The sequence below is a fragment of the Sesamum indicum genome, linkage group LG7, assembly GCF_000512975.1.
Source record: "Sesamum indicum cultivar Zhongzhi No. 13 linkage group LG7, S_indicum_v1.0, whole genome shotgun sequence".
Lineage (NCBI taxonomy): Eukaryota > Viridiplantae > Streptophyta > Magnoliopsida > Lamiales > Pedaliaceae > Sesamum > Sesamum indicum.
The window spans coordinates 7,858,255-7,878,366 of NC_026151.1; the positions used below are offsets into that span (position 1 = coordinate 7,858,255).

Consider the following 20,112-nt stretch of genomic DNA (forward strand, 5'->3'; position numbering starts at 1 on the left):
TTCATAACGCAAGATTGAAAGTCACGACAGCAAGAAGATATATGATTGGATTGCATATTAATTTCAGCAAGATACATTTTAGTTTTCATATGAGAAAACCAATAACCATATAGAAAGAAAGCACTTGTGAGAATAGAAAATCTAAAAATGAAAATGAAATTTTTTTTAAGAAGCAATTCAGAACACTAAGTTTAATCAACAAAACAAATTGCAGTACATTAAGTTTTTTTAAAAGAAGCCCACTGCATACCCGGGTCGGGGTCGTTTTGTGCCGTATATTTTTGCCTATTAGTGTTTTCACATTTTAGTTTCAATGGCTAACATCCCGCCACCGGCCACACTCGTCTGCTGCCAATACCTGCCCACTGTGCCGACACCAGGTTGATCATCAGCGCTATGACACGGTGTTGATCCACCAGACGTTGACTCAACCAACTGCTTGACGTCTTTAGTAGAAGTAATCACCCCTAAAACTGGCCTCTCTCCGTAGTTCTTCTCACTCCCTGGGGAGGAGATGCTACTAGTTTTAGCCCAGGCCGACTTCTCGGATCCAACCAACCAACTAGAGAGGCTAGTATCCATTGGAATTTCATTTGGCTTCAACAACAGATCATCACATCTGGTCTTCGACTTGTGGAGTGATGTTTGATCTTTGCTTGGTATGATCCATTTTTCCTCTAAAGTATTGACATTCTCCTTGTCTTCACTGTACCTAAACACCGTGAAACGTAAGCTTTTCTTGTTGTTCTCTCTGTCACTTGGCTTCAGTGGGCTGCTGACCTCTTTATCAGCTCCCATTTCTGAGGCAGAAACTTGTTTCCTAGAATCTATAGATAATGAAAACAATGACTCTGAGGACTCCGGCTGAATGACACAACGATGATCATCGGTGCCTCCTTCCCTTGAAGTATTCTCTAAAGTGAGATCTATTGAGTTCACAGCAACGCATTCTTCTTTGCTCATCGATAAATCTTGATGGCCGTGATGTGGTCTAACGATATACGAATTTGAGCCCGAGCCACCGTTATGATCCTTCCCTAGAATACTTTCAGCTTTCCCTTTTTCATTTTCGACTGAATTATCAGTATCAGCTGTATCAAGATTTGAATTAACAGATTCCTTTCCTTTGCTTCCATTCATCTGCTCCTCGTTCTTAGCTCTAATGCACAAAATGCATAAAAAATGCACATAATGAGTAACAGAGAAAGACACGGCAAACAAAACGGCCTAAACGCAACAAACCTTCTGTGAAAACACTAATAGACAACAAAAGAAGGGCAATGCGATCCCCTGACGTGAGAAGTACTGAACTTTTTCTAAAAGTTACAGGAGTCACATTATCGGGTATTTTACCGAAAGGGGTTTTACACCTATTAATGATTTCACAGGGAGTAAAATGCAATTAACCCAACGCAAAAACACGAACACAAGACTCCTCATAGCCGAGCAGGAGACGGTAGCTTACTCGGATTCTAATACGGGTTTCGTGCTATTAACAATCCCCTCTTCCTTCTGTGATTCAGTACCAGCAGCTGAGATTTCCAAAGCTTCATGTAGTAATTCATCCCTTGGAGACAAAGACTAAAATAAACAAAAAAACAAAATGATTGAGAAGCAAATCAGTACTATTCTGCAAAAATTCAAGAAAAAACAAGAAGCAGCAGCAGTTATAGTGTAAATTGGGTGAGACTGAATTGGGAGTTGAACCTGATTTGGGAGTTTTTTCATGAGTTTTTTATGCTTCTTGGGATCAAAACAAGCAGTAAAGCATCCCATCTTTCAGTTGGAATTTTGTGTGTGTAGACTGTAGAGAAGAGTGGTTATTGAGGAAAAAGGGGAAATGGGAGGCAAAATGCAGTGATGATGGGCTTAAGAGTTTGAAAAATATGACCGTTGCGGCTCTCTGTCCTATCTGTCTGTCTATTAATAATCAATTATTTCTCAAGAGTGATGAAATCTATACATAGAATCCCTCAACTCCCAAATCACACATTATGAAAATGTGGGTTATTAATTAATACATGAGATAATTATATTTACACCATTAACTTATATCTTGTTTACATAAATCACTTATATATTTTGCATAATTAAAGATTCACCTCTGACATAAAAAAAAATAAGGGTAGTTTGTGTACTACTGATGATATTTTTGCGAAATATATGTATATTTTTCTAAAAAAAAGGGTGGTTTGTGTAAATAATATCGATTTTTTTGGTGGGTGTATGTGCAATTATCCAAAATACATGGGAGATTTATGTAAACATAACATAAGTCAGGGGATATAAATATAATTATCACTATTAAATAATGTATTATATTTTTAATTTCATTAAATAAAGTATTAGTGAAATTATTAATATAATATAACATAATAATGGACTTATTATTTCATCATTCTAAAATGGGATTATTTTACTTTTGTCCCCCCAAGTAAGTTATTAAATCATTTTTAGTATTTTATATTCGGATCTCATCAAATTTTGATTCCCAAATTTTCTTAAAATATTCTAAGTTAATTATGATCGTTAGTTGGCCGTCTAAACTAACAGGCCCATTTTTTGATTAACTAACAATCATGATTAATTTTGATGATTTAAAAAAAAATTGAGAAGCAAAATTGATGAGGTCGGAATATGAGGTACCAAAAGTGAGATAGTGACTAAATTAAGGGACCAAAAAGTGTTTTTCTCTCAAATTTTGCCACTTTTCACCTGATGGCAGATAAAGGGTTGTTAATTTTTTTTATCTTTATTATTAGTTTGCCACTTTTTTTTCCGTAAAAAAGGTTCAGTCTGAACTAAACAGTCAACTAACGAGCACGACTAATTTTGAATAATTTTAAAAAGAATTGGGGATAAAAATTGATAAATTGAGATATTAAATACCAATTTAATGGATCAAAAATGATATTATCACATTTAAAATTGATTATGCTCTTTGGAAGTTAGTCTTAGATATTATATTATTTTAATCTATTTCTTTTGGTTTAATATAAAATTGTAAAGCAAATGACGTCGTATGATTTTATTATTTTGAAATATTGTATAGTAAATGAAAGTTTTCGTTTAATTAATAAAAAATAGGGTTAAAATACACTTAGAACTAACTTTTATTAATATTTTAGAGTATTGGGTAACTTTTGTAACAATATAATATCCACAGCATAACTCAAGTATCTAATTTTGCTTAATTATTTAGGATAATTACACTTAAAACTCCTTTAAAAAACAAAATTACACTTTCACCCCAAAAAATTCAAAATTACACTTTCACCTTTTTCGAGAACTATTCGTTTATATCTGTACTCTTCTGTTAAGATTTGAATGAGAAATGCTGACGCTAGAAAAAAAATAATTAGAAAAGCTTTCAATTTTAATCCTCATTCAATATTCCTAATAATTTATTGACAAAAATACTATAATAATATTTTTATAATTGTAACGAGATAAATGTAATATACATAAATTTAAAAGAATGTAACTGTAATAAAGTATTACTCTTAAATTATTGTCATCGGATAAAAATTAGCCGTTGATGAAAGAAAATAACTAGCCATGTTATCAAAAACTTATGAAATATTGAATGAGGTGTAAAATTTGAAGTTAATTATATATATATATATATATATATTTTGTTGACATCAATATTTTCTATCAAAACCCTAATAAAAAGGGCGCAACTATAAATGGAGAACTCTCATAAGGGTACAAGTGTTGTTTTTCTCAAAAGCTTTTCTGGAAAAAAAATCTAATGTCCTTAGAGGGGTCTAATTAAGTGTAATTAACCCTTTAAAAATACGTAAATAAATTAGAGAGTAAATTACAGTGAGCTTCCCTGAAGTTTGCTACAATTACAAGTACCCACTCGTTATTTTAAAAATTACAAATAAACTCCCGTAAAATTACAAATAAACTCTCGTAAACTTACAAAAAACCTAAAAAACACTCTCATATAATGAGCTGTCACGAGGGGGTAGTTGTAATTTTAGAGGGGTATTTATAATTTTTTAAATAATAAATTTTTTTTTATAATTATGACAAATTTTAAAAAAAGTCGTTGTAATTTAGGCGTAATTAATTGGTCAAAGTTTAGGAGTGAGGAAGTGGATATTGGTGAAAATGATGGTAAAGAGATGGAAGCAGTGAATCACAATTAAAATGTTAAATCAAAAGTGCATGTCAATGTCAATGGGACAAAACCCTATCTTTAAGTTAACTCAAACCCCTCACTTATGATTAGCTTTTTCCCCCCTTTTTTCTTTTTGTTTTTCTTCAACACAAATCAACAACCCATTAGTTTGATGTTATGTTACTTTTTAAACCAAGTAATGTCATTACAAAGTATCAATAGTATAATATTTCTTGATAATTTTAAAGTTATTATTATAAATATATATCAAATGACAATAATTTTGGTTTTGTAGATTATGATTATTAATAATAAAAATTATATATAAAATTGTCATTTTAAATAATCGTGACATTGGCTATAATGATAGTACAATGATAATATATATAATTGGTACTGTATTTGTATTTTTACTATAAATATGTCGCTAATTATCTGTAATGATCACATATGCATAATTTTATGTCCACTAAAATTAAATTTGAAGCAAATACTATCATTATTAGAACTATGGAACTCATTATAAAATAACAAAATATTTATTTGTTTTTATTATTTTATATTATAATAAAATATCTGATGGGGTCGAGGTTGTCCACATCGGGTCTTGGATGCTTCAATTTGGAGGTAATAAGCTTGAAATTCATAATAAAAATAAAGGTCAGAGGTGCTGGGTTGTCCCTAACGAATGCACTCCGACGATCAAGTTATCGATGGTTTTAGGTCAACAGGTTGAATAGAAAGATTAATAAATAAAATAGGGATAATTACACAGTTTACTCATAAGGTTTGACATAATTACACACAGCCTCTTGTGGTTTGGAAAAAATGCTATTACCATTGACGTTTATTTTCGTGCAACATATAGACCCATCTGTTAGTAAAGTTTATGGAATATGCTAAAATTAGTAAAAATATTGAATAAAAATTGATATTTAAACTTATTATAGGTTAAATAATTTTTTTATAACCAAACTACTCTTACAAGAGCGAAAATGTACTTCATCACACGCATTAACGTGTGAAGATATATAAAGATAGTTTAGTAAGAATAGAATTATTTGACTTACAATAATTAATCAATAAGTTTATTATATTTGTCAATCAAGGGCCCAAATTCTAAGTTAAATCGGATCAGGAACGATCCTAAACCCGCGTAAAAAGACTCTGATCCTAGTCCCTTTCTTGAGATTTTCCTAACATTGAGGGGCAAGAGTGGTATTTTACACTTTCTACCCATATCAATATCATTTAATTTTGTATTATTAATATATATATATATATATATATATATTAATAGTGTGCCAATTCATAAGTTAATTATTGAAGAGTTTGAATAATAAGTAGCACAAAACTTAATTACCTCAGACAAATGCATACAGCCTACACACTACCCCACATCCCCTCCATATATTTAAACTAATTACCTAATTAATTAAATAATACAAAATCATCTGCTTTTTCTTCATTACTCCAAAAATAACAATATTGATTATTATTATAAATATAATAAAAAAATGTAGATGATGACGAGCGATCAACATAGATTTTAGAAGCGAACAGCTGGGGCTGATGATGATGGGAGTTGGTGTAGGACCACCGCGCCGCACAAAGAGATATATTCCACCTGCACCAGCTCCGCTCCAACATGGATGCTAATTGTAATATTTTATATTTAAATATATATTATAAATGAAAAATACAAATTAACAAATTATATTTTTTATAAAAAAATTAAAATATTATCGACATAATAAAAAAATTGATGCAGTGGTGTTACAATGACGTAAAGTCACTTTTATAAAATAATTATTTATTAATATTTAGATTATTTAATGATGGGTATAATTGTATATTTAAACATTTATGAGGTGGTGTCACTAATCGACGTTTGTAATATAGAGATCTTTACTTTTTTTATATTAATATAGATAATAAAAAAATTAAAATAAAAAAGAATAACGCAATACCATATATTATGTTTGGATCGACGAATTTGAACATAGAAATCTTATGTTCGTAGTAATAACCAATTCTTCGAATTTATTTTGGATAAATCATGCTACAAATATCGCAAATTCTTCAGACTTTAATTTTTAATTATACTCTATCGACATTGTAATGAATTTCAGATCTATTTAACATGGAGTAATTTGAAATATTTACTTCAAACTCTCTCCCGACGATTCTAACCAAATACAACTTATATTTATTTCTTCTAAAAAATAAAACAATTAACTACACGTGGTCACACAGTCCTTCCTTATTTAATAAAAGACTAAAAATTCGTATTTTCATAAGGGGTCTATTGCATTTAATTCTACATTATGGTGCATATGAGCGAGCTATCTAATTTGTTTTATAAGGTTAATGATTGACCCAAACTTAATTTTTTTTTAAATTATTATTGTAAATTAAGTTTTGCTTTGACTAATTTATTATCTCAAAGTGTTGACGATTAACGTTATTAAAATTTCAAATTATAACATTTGTTACGTTACTTTCAATTAATATTAGAAATATATTTTTTATATTTAGTTTTTTAAGAATTGCGGACTAAGAAAATAAGGACAATTACATTTACACTTTCTAACCTATGGATTGTTTTGCACAAGCTACCCATATATTTTAAAAAGTTATATATACATTATTTTTTTATTTATAAAAATAAAAATAATTATATAAATAGATCATAAATCGAGAAGTGTAAATAAAATTATACGAAAAAAATATTAAGAACAGTCAAGTGTTCTTTTCTTTGATAGAAACGGTCAATTATATTATACGGTACATAAAATATTTCATATATATCAAGAATCTCAATAATTTCGCAACAAACTAAAAGTTATATTATGGAATGCATCAAAATACTTGGTATCGAGAATCTCAATAATTTCGCAACAAACTATAAATTATTATAAAATAGACAAACATTTAGGTAAAAATATATTGAAAATACAATTACTCTCGAATTTTTTCTCTTATTACAAAAATGAGAAACCGGAAGTGAAGCCCACAAGTTCATCAGAAAGGATGATGACTGTGGGTTGTAGGTAGGCCGGAGTGCCTAAACCATAACTTGCCTAATATTACTAGAAATTAAAGTCTAACAGCAAGGCCGGCCGGAATGCCCAAACTATAACTTACCTAATATTATTAAAAATTAAAGTCTAATCAGGATTGTCAAGAACTGTGGGGTGCATGGGGTACAATTCTTGAATTATTATTAGTAAAAATAATGGTAGTAGAGTGAGTCCACACTCCACACACAGACACACACACGCCACATAGTAAGCTAGGGATGAAATGTGATGCCCAAGGAGCAGAAAGACATACTGCTGCCAGTCTGCCTACTGTGAAACGGAATATGATGAAGAGAGCGATTATGATACGTCAACGTCCCTCTTTTGTTCCTTACATTACGTCTAAAGTAAATAAAGATTAATGGGGTCGCTTCCAAATTCATTATTCTTACTTTTTTTTAGGGAAAAAAAGATTCTGGGCAAGCAAGAAAACACCATTTCATCTGTTGGTTTCCGGTAATCTTGTGAACCACACTTTTCTTTTTCCATTTTGGTGAAGTATTGGATAAGTTTTTGCCTTTTTCTTGAGCTGCCTTTTTTCTTACCTTGATTGGGTTGTAATTATTTGTTTTAATTCCTGAAAAGAAATGCTTCACATGTGTCTCTTTGCATGGATTCTTTATTTCCTGGGCTGCCCATCTGTCACTTCTCTCTGCCTTTTCACCTACTAGAGGATTCATCACTCTTCCATTGTTGACACTGTTGTGCCCTTTTCTTGTTTCCATCTACACGTTTCCGTGGGTTTTCTGTGTTGAAACTGATTGTGTGAATCCCCTGAATGAATTGCATTGCTGTATGTTAGGAATTTTCAGCTGAATTGTTTCCTTGCTTTAAGCTATTTGAATTTGGTCGTTCTTGATTGTGGGTTCTGAGTTATTCTTCGTTTGATTGGTGTTCAGGTACTCCTCTGTGATCATAACTGCTGCTGCTAATTTTAGTTGAGTTGGACAGGTGAAATGAGAGAGTGATGCGGGAAAGTGCAAAAGCTCATGTGATTTGCAGTTGAGGTTGTTGGGAGCACATGGCATAGTTTCTTTTCATGTATTTGAGGTCTCTCTGCTTGCTCGATTTTGAATGCAATTGGATGATCATTTGAGGAAAAGAAATGGAGGCATTGAATCAGAAGTCTCTTGATAGAGTTGTTTCACAAAGAGCCTTTCTAATGGGCAGCTCTTTTCCATGCCAAATTTGTGTGTTTGGATTCCTTTGTGGGGTTTGCTTGACCTCTCTGTTTCTGGCTGCCCTCACTTCTTTTGGTGCTGCTTCGTCTGGTAGCATTTCGTTTTCTCCGTTTTCGACTGGAATTTCAGCTTCAAATTCTACCTCATCAATGGTTACTAGTAAGTTGTGGCTTCCTTGTTACTGTAAAAGGATTTCTTTGTTGTATAAATTCTACTGAGGTTTGATTTTTCTTACGTTGTATTTATTGTTTTTGGTGTTTTTTAGACGTGTTGGATGATTCGTTAACAGACTGCTTTTACATATTTGTTCTTACTATTGTCGTGGGGAGCCTGTCTTGATTAGAAGAAAGGCCGCTTGTTCGATGCCATTAAGATGTTTAGCAAGCGTAGTGGTACATAAGCGATGTTAGATACGAACAGGACTTTAAATTTTGTAATTCAATGTGAACTACGATATCCGGTGCTGTCTTTGTAAATATGCAGATCAGAGCTGAAAAGTGACAAAAACCAAGAACTGGATGGCCAAAGATAACAAATTGTAGACGAGTTCTGTATTTTTTTGACTTCCGAAACCTGTTGGTGCTCTTGCGCTTCCGTTTGTTTTCGCCTTATCTGATTACTGACTCAAAAGTTCTTCAGAATTAAGAGATTGGACCCAATTGTATTTGACATTCGTGGGATTCTATGATGACAAACATCGTCACTATTCATTACACTTGCTCTAGCTGATCATACTTGTAGACATCTCTTATATGACAAATAATGCAGGTCGAAATTGCAGCGGCTTGCTTAAAGAAGGAGAAAGAATCATGTACTCCAAAGAAAGCGCTATAAATCATGGAATTGATGAGAAAGTTGCCTTACTATATGCAGCATGGAGTAACTCTCTTAGTGAATCGATAGAGAAGGAAGGCCAGTCCTCTCAGAGAATCAGATTGAGCAAATCTAATGTACCTGAAGCTCCACACTTGGAGAATTGCAAGCTGAGTGCGGAAGTAAGTCAGCGTCTTGATACACGTCTTCCGAATAGGACCTTTCCTCCCTGGACAATTTGGAAGGGAATGTTGGACGACCTTCCATTATCAGTGACCGACGAGCAGCTTAAGTATTACAGGGATCAAATGATATCTGAAGGAGCTTATCCTCCCTGGGTATGTATTGTCACGTGTCCTAATTATTTGCATTTGATGCTTGATTTAATGGTTGACTTCAAGTAAGGGTTCTCTATGAACAATCACTTGTTCCAGATGCTGGTAACTAACTAGAAATTCAATCACCTTATCTTCTCTGTTGGCTTTTTGGTTAATGTTTCTGTAGGAAGTCTTCTATGGTGATCTCTCCCTCTCTCTCTCTCTCTCTCTCTGTGCGTTGTCTATGTCATTGCAAGATTGCTGAACTCTGCGTCGTGAACATGGGACAGTCTATCAATTTCAACTGGTTTTCTGCATACAGTGTCATAGAAGTTAAACATCACTTGTTTCTGTGGGCACATTATATGAAATTATACAACATATATTCTCAACTAAATTGCACATTATACACGGGGGTACATTTAAATGATGTCAGAAGAATACTTCATTTTTATCCTTTGGATCTTACCACCAACGAATTTTGCCAGATCACAGGATCAGATGTGGAAAATTATCCTCTAACCAGGAAAGTGCAGCGAGACTTATGGCTTCATCAGCATCCGGAAAACTGCAGGGATCCTAGTATAAAGTTTCTAGTAGCTGATTGGGAGAGACTGCCTGGATTTGGCATTGGAGCTCAGCTTGCAGGAATGTGTGGTCTGCTTGCTATTGCAATCAATGAGAAGAGGGTTCTTGTTACAGGGTACTACAATCGAGCTGATCATGATGGTTGTAAAGGTAGTGATACACGATCCAATTATTGCTGGGAAAGTCTTTTCTTTTGCTGCTGGAATATCAAGAGAGTGTTCGCCACTTGTTAAAATGTTTGAGTTGCTTTTCTGTAGGTTCATCACGTGCCAGTTGGTCATGTTATTTCTTTCCAGAGACCTCCCCTGAATGCAGAAAACGAGCTCTTGAACTTATGAATGACAAGGTAGCATGGGAAAGGGGTGTTATAACAGGGAAAGACAACTATACTTCCAGAGACATATGGTCGGGACGGACACCTAGGTAAGATACTAAATACATTGATTTTCCTGTGGCCAGCTCTCCCACAAACCACTATGTGCTCCCAAAGAAAACTAAACTCATTCATATCAAATTGCCACCCTCAACAGTACTATATATTTCAGGGCATGGGGCAATCCTTGGAGTATTATGCAGCCAACCACGGAGATAAATGGGAGCTTGATAGTTCACCATCGTAAAATGGATAGGAGGTGGTGGCGAGCACAGGTAGAGCAACACGGTGCTTTTAAGAGTTAATAAATCTGCTTTATACAAAAGATCTCATGATTTTTTTCACATATATAGCTCTACAATCACCTTAGTAAACAGGGGAAAGATGTTTTGCACTATTATGCACGGTGTGAAGCTGACTGATTGTATGAAGCAAAATTGGCTCATTGCTGTTCACCTTGCATCTTATCATCATTCATGTTATGCTTGACCTCCACTGGAACTAAACTGGAGAAGTGCAAATGGAGTTTTACAATTAATTTTTACAAATTCTGTACCATCTTTTAGGCAGTTCGCTACCTGATGAGGTTTCAGTCCAAGTACACATGCAACCTAATGAACATTGAACGTCATACTGCTTTTGGACGGGAAGCTGCGGCAATGGTTCTCGCATCGTCCTCAGGAGATCTTATCGAGGTTTGCTATTTTATCCAAATTTGCTGTATGCCAAATGATATAGTGTCAACTAACAAGCAAAATACAAGAAATGTCATCACAATATGGCAATAACATCTAGTAATTGTATCTGTTCCACTCCCTTTCTGCAGAATGTACAAGAGAACAATCAAGACATAGAAAGATTTGTTTGGTCAAATCACAAACCATGGGTTCCTCGCCCGTTGCTAAGCATGCATGTCAGGATGGGAGATAAGGCATGTGAAATGAAGGTGGTTGGATTCGAAGACTACATGCGTCTGGCAGAAAAAGTCAGAAAGAGCTTCCCACACCTGAACAGTGTGTGGCTTTCTACTGAAATGCAGGTTTCTCTCATCCTTCATTATTTCAAACCTCAGATAAGTTTAATCTAAGTAATGAATTAATGCTGAAAGTCTTCATTATCAGGATGTCATTGATAGATCAAAATCCTACCAGCATTGGAAGTTTTACTACACCAATGTGACACGCCAAACTGGGAACATGACCATGGCAACTTATGAAGCGAGTCTTGGCAGGGAAATGAGCACCAACTATCCTTTCGTTAACTTCTTGATGGCTGCAGAAGCCGACTTCTTCATTGGAGCATTAGGCTCTACATGGTGCTTTCTCATAGACGGCATGAGAAATACCGGAGGAAAAGTCATGTCTGGTTACTTAAGTGTCAACAAGGATAGATTTTGGTAGACTGCTTGAGCTAAGAGCAATGCGCCTTAATGCTTTGATGTCGTCTGATGCCTATTCAGGTGGAGTTTGGTCGAGTCCTGCAACGGGACCTTAGCTGCTGGGAAAGGGGGGGGAATTATAGCCGGCCTGGATACATCGGATGAGTTCAGATGAAGATTATCCACGGAGGTTCTGTATATTCTGCAGTTCTTAGTAGTAATTTGCTTTTGCCTGTAAATGTTGGGGGATCATATTTATCAGTTTGAAATTTTTATTTAGTTTGTTATTATTAGCCATTTGAGCTGTGTTTATTTTTGTTTCGGGGGTCATGTATCATTTTGTGGTAGACTTGAATCTTTAAGTCCAAATCTGCCATTTCGAGGGATTATTTATGGATAGTCCAAACCCGGTTGCATAATTTGAAACAAAATTTGTACTCAATCAATTGGTACTATTGCAAAACACCCACATGCAAATCTTTTATTTAAATTAAGTTTGGTTGAACCCGTCAATCTCATAATAAATGTGATAGACTTGTTATGTGGTTGGTTACTCTATTTATAATGTATATTAATCATATAGTAAGTATATTACATTTGTCTTATGATTTATTTATGTTTGACCAGACCTGATTTCAAATAGAATTTCTACTAGTAAGTAATATTTAATTATGGTTAATTGTTATGATTAAAAACAAATACTCATAATAAATAGTTATTGGCCACGATCAAACGACGATTATTGTCCATAATTTTGGCATTTGCTAAAATGTTTGTCACGGCTAAAAGCCATATCAAAAATAATTTTTATGGTAGATAGTCTAAGTTTTTTTATCGATTTTTTTTTAATAATTATAGTCAATAGTAAATTTCTTTTAATGTTCCATCCCAAACATTTGATTTATAATTGACCCTTCGGATGCAATTCAGGGACTACTTAGTTTAGATTATATATTAAGGTTAATTACACCTAGACCTCTCAAAATGAAACATTAAATATACTCTAATATCTTCTCGTATATTGGTTAATGCATATATAAATTAGAGATACACAACTCTTATCAAAAGTTTAGTGTAATTACATGTAAACCTCCCATAATTTGAAAAATTACATTAGTACCCTTAAAATTTGCTTGTATCTAATAAGTCTGTTTACTAATCAAGATTCACCAAATTTTTTGACGGTAACAAAAATATAATTTCCCAAATAGTTTCCATTGGCGGTATTACTAACCATGTAGTAGGAACTTTAAAATGGATTAGTGGGATGAACATTTTTTAAGTTTTACCTTATCATCATATATGCTCATAATTGTAATGTACATGCAATTAAACTTTTATGTTTGTATAATTAGTATATATTTACTTTATTATAATGTGAATCCTGCGTACGTTATGTATTAATTAGGGGTCAATTAAATTGATACTCCTAAGGTTAGGTCAAAATACATAAACACCATCTACTTTATGCAACATTATAATTATACCCTCTTGAGGTTATAGTTGTAATTACAACTACATTTCCTATTCAAATGCACAAACATCCTTTGGAAAAGATTACACTAACACCCCTCATTTTATTGTCAATAAGGCATAGCTCAGTTGATAAAATTGAAACTTCATGATCTTAGTAGTCATGGGTTCAAACCTTGCGATATGCATTGAATGTTGTTTTTACTGCATAGTAGGTGTTGATTAAATTTAGTTTATATGATTGTTGTAATAATTTTTGTTAAAAAAAATCACTCCTCATTTGTTTTTCATAGTACTTATATATATATATATACTATGTGACTACCGCCAATATTAGAATATATGATTAATTAAATAAAATATTTTATAAATAGATGTAACGCTAAAAGATAAAAATGTATTTGCAACTCATATTCCATCTGTTACACGCACCAAAATATATAAAAAAAATTTCCTGAAACATATGCAACATTAATATCATATGTGGTTTTAATTAAGTAAGAGATAAAATGCCATTTTATAATAAAAGTTTCAAATTGGTACAATCATTTACTTTGCATTTGCAAATCCAATTACTTTAAGATTTTATGAACCATTTTACTTGTAAAATGTTCATATGGGACCAAACTATATGAATCAAATATAGTCCATTAATATAATTTATAATAATTTTTCTTAAGAAAATTATATCATATTTATCCTAAAGAAGCTACTATAATAAAACCTCAACTTTATTAACTATTTTCAGTAAAAATTCTCATCATTTATTTAACTAGCTAGGCATCAATTACGGTGCATTGTACGGTTACAAGCTAACTAATCAAATATATATAAGTTTAACGATGCATCGAGCATCAAATACCACAATCACGTACACTTCTCTTTTCTTTTCTTGTCTTATCACAACTTTTCGTTTGTTGCAATAGTTGAGCAAGATGTTTGCTCGCGTTTTTCAGCCTTTAACTTTATCAATTGTTGCAGTTGTTTTGTTGCTCCAAACTAATAATTGTGTGAGTACGTATCCAAGTACTTTTTCAGATGCGGTGGCGACATGGTATGGGAGCCCCACGGGGTATGGAAGCGGTAATAAGAGTTTTTCCTGTTTTTTTTTTTTTATATTTTGAAAAAATATTAAATTGAGCATATTGTATAACTTAATGAATGAAACAATAGTTGTATATGTACTTTTCAGGGGGTGGTTGTGGATTTGAAAATGATGTGGGGAATGCTCCGTACAATGGGATGATAGCAGCAGGAAATAATAATATATTCAAATCAGGAAAGGGTTGCGGAGCTTGTTATCAGGTGTTGTTTTCTATCCTTCTCCCCTAAAGAAAAAGGAAAGAAAAGTGATAGTTTCTATATAATACACATGTCGACAAGCTTTAAAATAAATATACGAAAATAATTCTTTTCATTTTTTTTTTCTTTCTATCAAATTGAATATTGAAACTAATATATAAACATATTGTATATTATGATGGGCAGCGTAGTTTTCAGACCAATATATATATAATTATATATATGTATTATCACATAAAAGTTTAAAATTGTATTTTAATTTAATTTAATTATTATATGAGTCGAGCTAGACTGGATTTTAATGTAATCAAGCATGAATCAGACTTGACTTGCTTGATTTTCTACACATACCTTTATCGAATTGAACTTTTTGCAGGTGAAATGCACAGATCATTCATTGTGCTCAGGCTCTCCAATTACTATAACAATCACAGATGAGTGTCCTGGCGCCTGCAACAATGAAGCTTTTCACTTCGACTTAAGTGGAAAAGCTTTTGGATCTTTAGCCAAGCCTGGCCATGCTGACGCGTTGCGTAAAGCTGGGAAAGTAAATATAAAATATAAAAGGTATGAAATTTTTCAGTCATCTTAATTCATACAAAATTAATAAGTTTGGTTTAGATATTTCAGAAAATAGAAAATACTTCTTAAAGAATTATATTTCCAAACAATTCTTTATAATTCAGTGATTTAAATATATTTTTTTGAGGTGAAATTACACTTTTAATCCTATAAGATAGGGAGTTCAATTCTTTTAGTCATCAATTTTATGAAAATTTTAAAATGGTCCCTAAAATTGGGAAAAACTCAACGCATTTAAGTCTTATGCTTTAAAGGATTGAGAATATTTAGTCCCATAAATCCCGTAAAGCAAATGACTAAATATTTTAGCTATCCTCGTAAAAATCACAGCCAACAGCGGTGGCGTGACCGTGTTGCTTTTATAGGGTACAATGCAACTACAACGGAGGCATGACGTTCAAGATCGACGCAGGTTCCAACCCCAACTACCTAGCTTTTGCAATTGAGCATGTACATGGAGATGGCGACATTGCTGCAGTTGAAATATTGGCCTCAAACTCAAAGGAGTGGATGGCCATGCAACCCTCTTGGGGTGCGACATGGAAAGTAGGGCTGCCCGTTGAGGTAAAAGGCCCTTTTTCTGTGAGGGTAACTACTATTCAGTCAGGAAGAAAGGTTGTCGCACATCAAGCAATTCCGGCTAATTGGTCGCCTGGACAACACTATCTTTCACACACTAAATAAGAGTTTATTTGTCGGAGTCTTTGAAAAATACTTGTCGACTTTTGGGTGTTTGAATCAAAGCTATGTCATGATTTTCAGCTATTTTACCTTTTTGTATATAATAATGATTTTTGTACATAAAGTTTAAAGTATCATTTGTTGATTAAACTCCACGAAAAGTCCTTCTTTCCAAACAATGGTGAAGTCAGAAAATTAATTTAGTCCTAATGAAATTTAATTAATTAATTTGATAATTAAAGTAATAAATTCACAAAAAAAAAAAAATTGATTGTAAGTTTTAATATTTTGTAATAATTATTACTTCTCAAAAAGCAAAAGCTCATGCAAATATTCCCCATTCTTGCCCAAATTTAGTTCGACCGAACTAATCCAATCACATAGTACATTTGCTCTGTGATGGGTCATTTTTTCTAAACTATACACCAACCACATGGCAAGTGTATTGCACTTGCCATGTGATTGGTTCATGTTTGGGCGAATCGAGTCCAGACAAAAATTTCCCACAAGACTAGTGGTCAGTTTGCTGCTGATCTTGGCATTATATAATTGAAAATCGAGAGTACTTGCGTATACAGATATCATGAAATTTTCTATTATTTTGTAAGAAAAATTTATAATTAGGAATCCACATGCTGCTATACGTTGCGATACATTTGGGAGTTTTACAAATAGAGTTGTGAAAAAAATAAAAAAATTTGTATTATATACCTGAAAATTATAGTAATTCATCGACTGAAACATCAATTGAATAATTAAGATTTCACAATATATAATTGGCACCTTTGCTGTAGAAAGAAAATAGGTTCTATTATTAAAATCACTAATAACTTCTCAAATTTATGGTTAATTAATGAAATCAGCTTTGCTTTAATCTATACCTAACAAAAATGATTTTTTTAATTTATTATTTTCTCAATAAGAAAAATAATATTTTCCTCTGCTAAGTGATGTGAATTTAACCTGTTGCTGTCGGACGTTTTTTGCCACAAAAAAAAAAAAAAAATTGTCCTACTTTTATGTATATAAATTTTGGTGAACAAGTGCAAAATTAGAGGGCATTAGAAGGATCAAATTGTCCAAGTAATTTAATGGCTCCTTTCAAATTACAAATTCAGATTTCAATGCCACGTCAGCACAACTACAAATTATGAGTAATTTTTGGCATAATGTTGGAAAATTATAAATACCCATGTGATGCTTGACAAAATTACGTAACTTTTGAATGGAGTTTTGGATATTGTTAATTTTGCATTTGTTATGATTTTTCTCTTTTTAAAAGAAAATTAAAAAATTATAAAAAATAAGACGAAGTGGATAGAAAAACTTTAAAAGTTGTAAAAAAAAAATTATCCACTTAGTCCTTAAAAAAATCTCAAAAAATTTTAAACTATAAGTAAAATTATAATTCATAGTCGAGAAGGATGTTTTGGTCAGTTCACAGTAGAAAATAGATGAAAAGCTAACGGAGACTAATGAATTGAACTAATTATTCGACGTCCGATAAGCAGGGAATATTGATAAATTTTCAAATAACAATAAATATTTATAATTGTATCAAACTTTAATAGTATCTTTTATTTCATTTAATATCTAAGTATATAATATTTTTTAAAAATAAAATTGATAATGTAATTTTAGCAAAATAAAGTTTGAAAAAAATTCAATCCACTATATTGTATTGTTAATCTGTGAGGAGTTGTTTCAAAAGATGTAGAAGATTATTACATATGAACTTAAATTTTTTATATTATATATATATAATTTTTTATTTGTGTGATTGTCAAATTCCCCATAATAAAATATTAGTACCCAAATTATTCCTTAAATGACACAAATAATCTGCAATCATTGACTCATCAATCTATGTCAAATTGAAATGTCAATTGCATCTAATTCAATATTTCATTTTAATTTCGTGAGGTACTTTTATTTGTTACATAGTTGAAACTATATATAAGAGGATATGTTCAAGGACGTAACCCTTAGAACGTCCTCAACCAATTAACATTAGTGTTCCTAGGAGCAAAGACATAGCACGATGAAATTGCTCTACCTAATTCTTGTCCTAGTAGTAAACATCCACCAAACATCTGCACGCTCATGTGCGACATCTTATGAAGAGATTTATGTTGTAAATAATCTCCCTCCAAATTCTGCTGCATTGAAAATACATTGTGCGTCCAAAGATAACGATCTTGGATATCGTTTACTCACGGTCAATCAATTTTTCAAATGGAGTTTTTGTGAAAACTTGATTCCTAATACTTTGTTTTTTTGTCATTTTTGGTGGGGAACAAATCAGGTGGCCTTTGATTCTTATTCAGGAAAATGGGCCGAATCTAAAAAACTTTATTGGGTAGCAAAAAGTGATGGAGTTTATTATTCTAGAGACACCCTTAACCCAGGGTCATTGCTCAAAAAATATGATTGGAAAAATTGAAATTGTAGCGTGATGTTGTACCAATCATTTATGGGAATAAATATGAATATTCCTTTGTCATTCCTTACTTTTTTTTCCCTCTCTGATATATGATTTTTTTTTTAAAATTAATGAATTGATTATAATTACATTATGAGTTTAAAGTAATCCAACATTCAAACATTGATGGAAATGTTTTGCAATATTTTAAGGGATAATCACACTCTGCTCCCTTGAAATTTGGTGTAATTATACATAGATCCTCTGTGGTTTGAAAAACTAAATCTAGCATTTTTTAGATTTGCTTCCGTCTAATAAATAAGTTCCTTGTTTAGTCATAATTCACTAAATCTGCTGATGATATTAAAAAAAAAATTAGAAAAAAACATCTATAGTAACCCCCGATGAACTTATTACTAACTTAATACACTTGACTCTTATTTTCATTTAATAAATAGCCCATCCATTAGTCAAAATTAAAAAAAAAAATTGATATTAGCAAAACATCGATATATAGCCCGAAGTTGCTTGAAGAAAGCACAAAATGGAAGAAGAAGTACGTAGATTAAAAATTTTCGCTTCATCAAGTACAACGAGGGAGACCTTGTGATGGGAAGGTCCCATATGCAAGATTGTCAAAGCCATTTAAGGGAAGAGATCCTCATTTGATGCAGAAGTATATTGGTTATTTACCAATTATCAATTATATTGGAATAATGCCTTGATGGTAGATCCACAATGTCCTTCATATGAGCCAATTAAAGAAGTATTTGACAGAAAGGAGGACGACATCCACAATCAACTGAGCCACCCACAAGTTGAACTAAAAAAAATGCCAAAGAGGGTGGCTGAAGCAATTATGAATCACCGAATCACGAGCACAACAACACAGTGTCACATAGTACTTGGTGAAGTGGAAGGGATGTAGCAGCAAGGACAATACTTGGGTATGAGTAACGGACTTGAAGGCGTTCAAACCTTTGAGTGAAGCCGATATGCTTCTCTGGAGTAGAAGACACCATTATCTCAAGTAGAGGAAAATGTTAAGGGTTGCCTGCACTCTAGGCTCCATTGAAACACATTCAACTACAGACTGCTCCATCAGGTCGACCAACAATTTTTGCCAACAAATGCTGGACTACACAGTCTTAGAGTTTTAGGGATATGTCTTTTGTCATAGTACACTTGTAAATATTTTTATATTTGGTCATGGGGGACTATGTGCCTCTTGACGTATGATTTTCAGCTTTTTAATATTTAGTGTTGTAAATAGGATTTATCTTTTAAAACTATTATTACTGGAATGAGTATTCGAAACTCGATATAGTGTTGTGTGCTAGTGTCCCCTCAAGGATATCTCCTTGCACTAGTATTGTTGTACAATATATTTTGTTTTTTTGTCATTAATGCACTCCACATTTTGAATCTGTGCTCAATTTATTGCTTATGTGCTGCACAATGCTTATTGTATTGTTGCTGTCAGATTTGTTACTGTACAATGTGATGTTTCTCGATCAAAAAATTTGGTGTAAAAATAGTTATAAACGACAAAGTGTAAAATTCTTAAAGTTGAGATGGTAAGTTGACAAAATAAAAAATTTTGAATGCCAATATGTAAAAACTGTCATAATTCGTATGACAAAATATAATTAACCATAATATCAAATAAACTAAATTTAACCAACACCTACTATTATTTAATATATAGAATATGTGTATAATGTTTCTTTAAAAATAAATAGATGATGTACAATGTATATGTTAAATGAAATGAGAAGTACAGTAGA

The 20,112-nt window shown here is 32.3% G+C and overlaps 3 protein-coding genes across 5 annotated transcripts; 2 read left to right on the forward strand and 1 right to left on the reverse strand.

Moving 5' to 3' along the window:
• Positions 34 to 1,864, reverse strand: LOC105166567. Its single transcript, XM_011085962.2, has 3 exons — positions 1,708 to 1,864; positions 1,466 to 1,581; positions 34 to 1,159 (listed from the first exon to the last, which is right to left on the reverse strand). Exons 1-3 carry the CDS (start codon positions 1,774 to 1,776, stop codon positions 298 to 300), a joined length of 1,047 nt encoding a protein of 348 aa, XP_011084264.1. The 5' UTR covers positions 1,777 to 1,864; the 3' UTR covers positions 34 to 297.
• On the forward strand, positions 7,464 to 12,188 carry LOC105166568. 3 transcript variants are annotated; one of them, XM_020695495.1, is made up of 9 exons: positions 7,464 to 7,671; positions 8,115 to 8,555; positions 9,165 to 9,547; positions 10,015 to 10,264; positions 10,372 to 10,537; positions 10,645 to 10,762; positions 11,054 to 11,182; positions 11,314 to 11,526; positions 11,609 to 12,188. In XM_020695495.1, exons 2-9 carry the CDS (start codon positions 8,321 to 8,323, stop codon positions 11,885 to 11,887), a joined length of 1,773 nt encoding a protein of 590 aa, XP_020551154.1. In that variant the 5' UTR covers positions 7,464 to 7,671; positions 8,115 to 8,320; the 3' UTR covers positions 11,888 to 12,188. The 3 variants fall into 3 exon arrangements, with proteins under 3 accessions (XP_020551154.1, XP_020551153.1, XP_011084265.1); XM_020695494.1 differs by lacking the exon at positions 7,464 to 7,671 and adding an exon at positions 7,759 to 8,008; XM_011085963.2 differs by lacking the exon at positions 7,464 to 7,671 and adding an exon at positions 7,764 to 8,008 and having other exon boundaries at positions 10,660 to 10,762; positions 11,609 to 11,887.
• On the forward strand, positions 14,211 to 16,046 carry LOC105166569 (putative expansin-B2). The gene is made up of 4 exons (XM_011085964.2): positions 14,211 to 14,421; positions 14,531 to 14,643; positions 15,017 to 15,207; positions 15,588 to 16,046. Exons 1-4 carry the CDS (start codon positions 14,274 to 14,276, stop codon positions 15,904 to 15,906), a joined length of 771 nt encoding a protein of 256 aa, XP_011084266.1. The 5' UTR covers positions 14,211 to 14,273; the 3' UTR covers positions 15,907 to 16,046.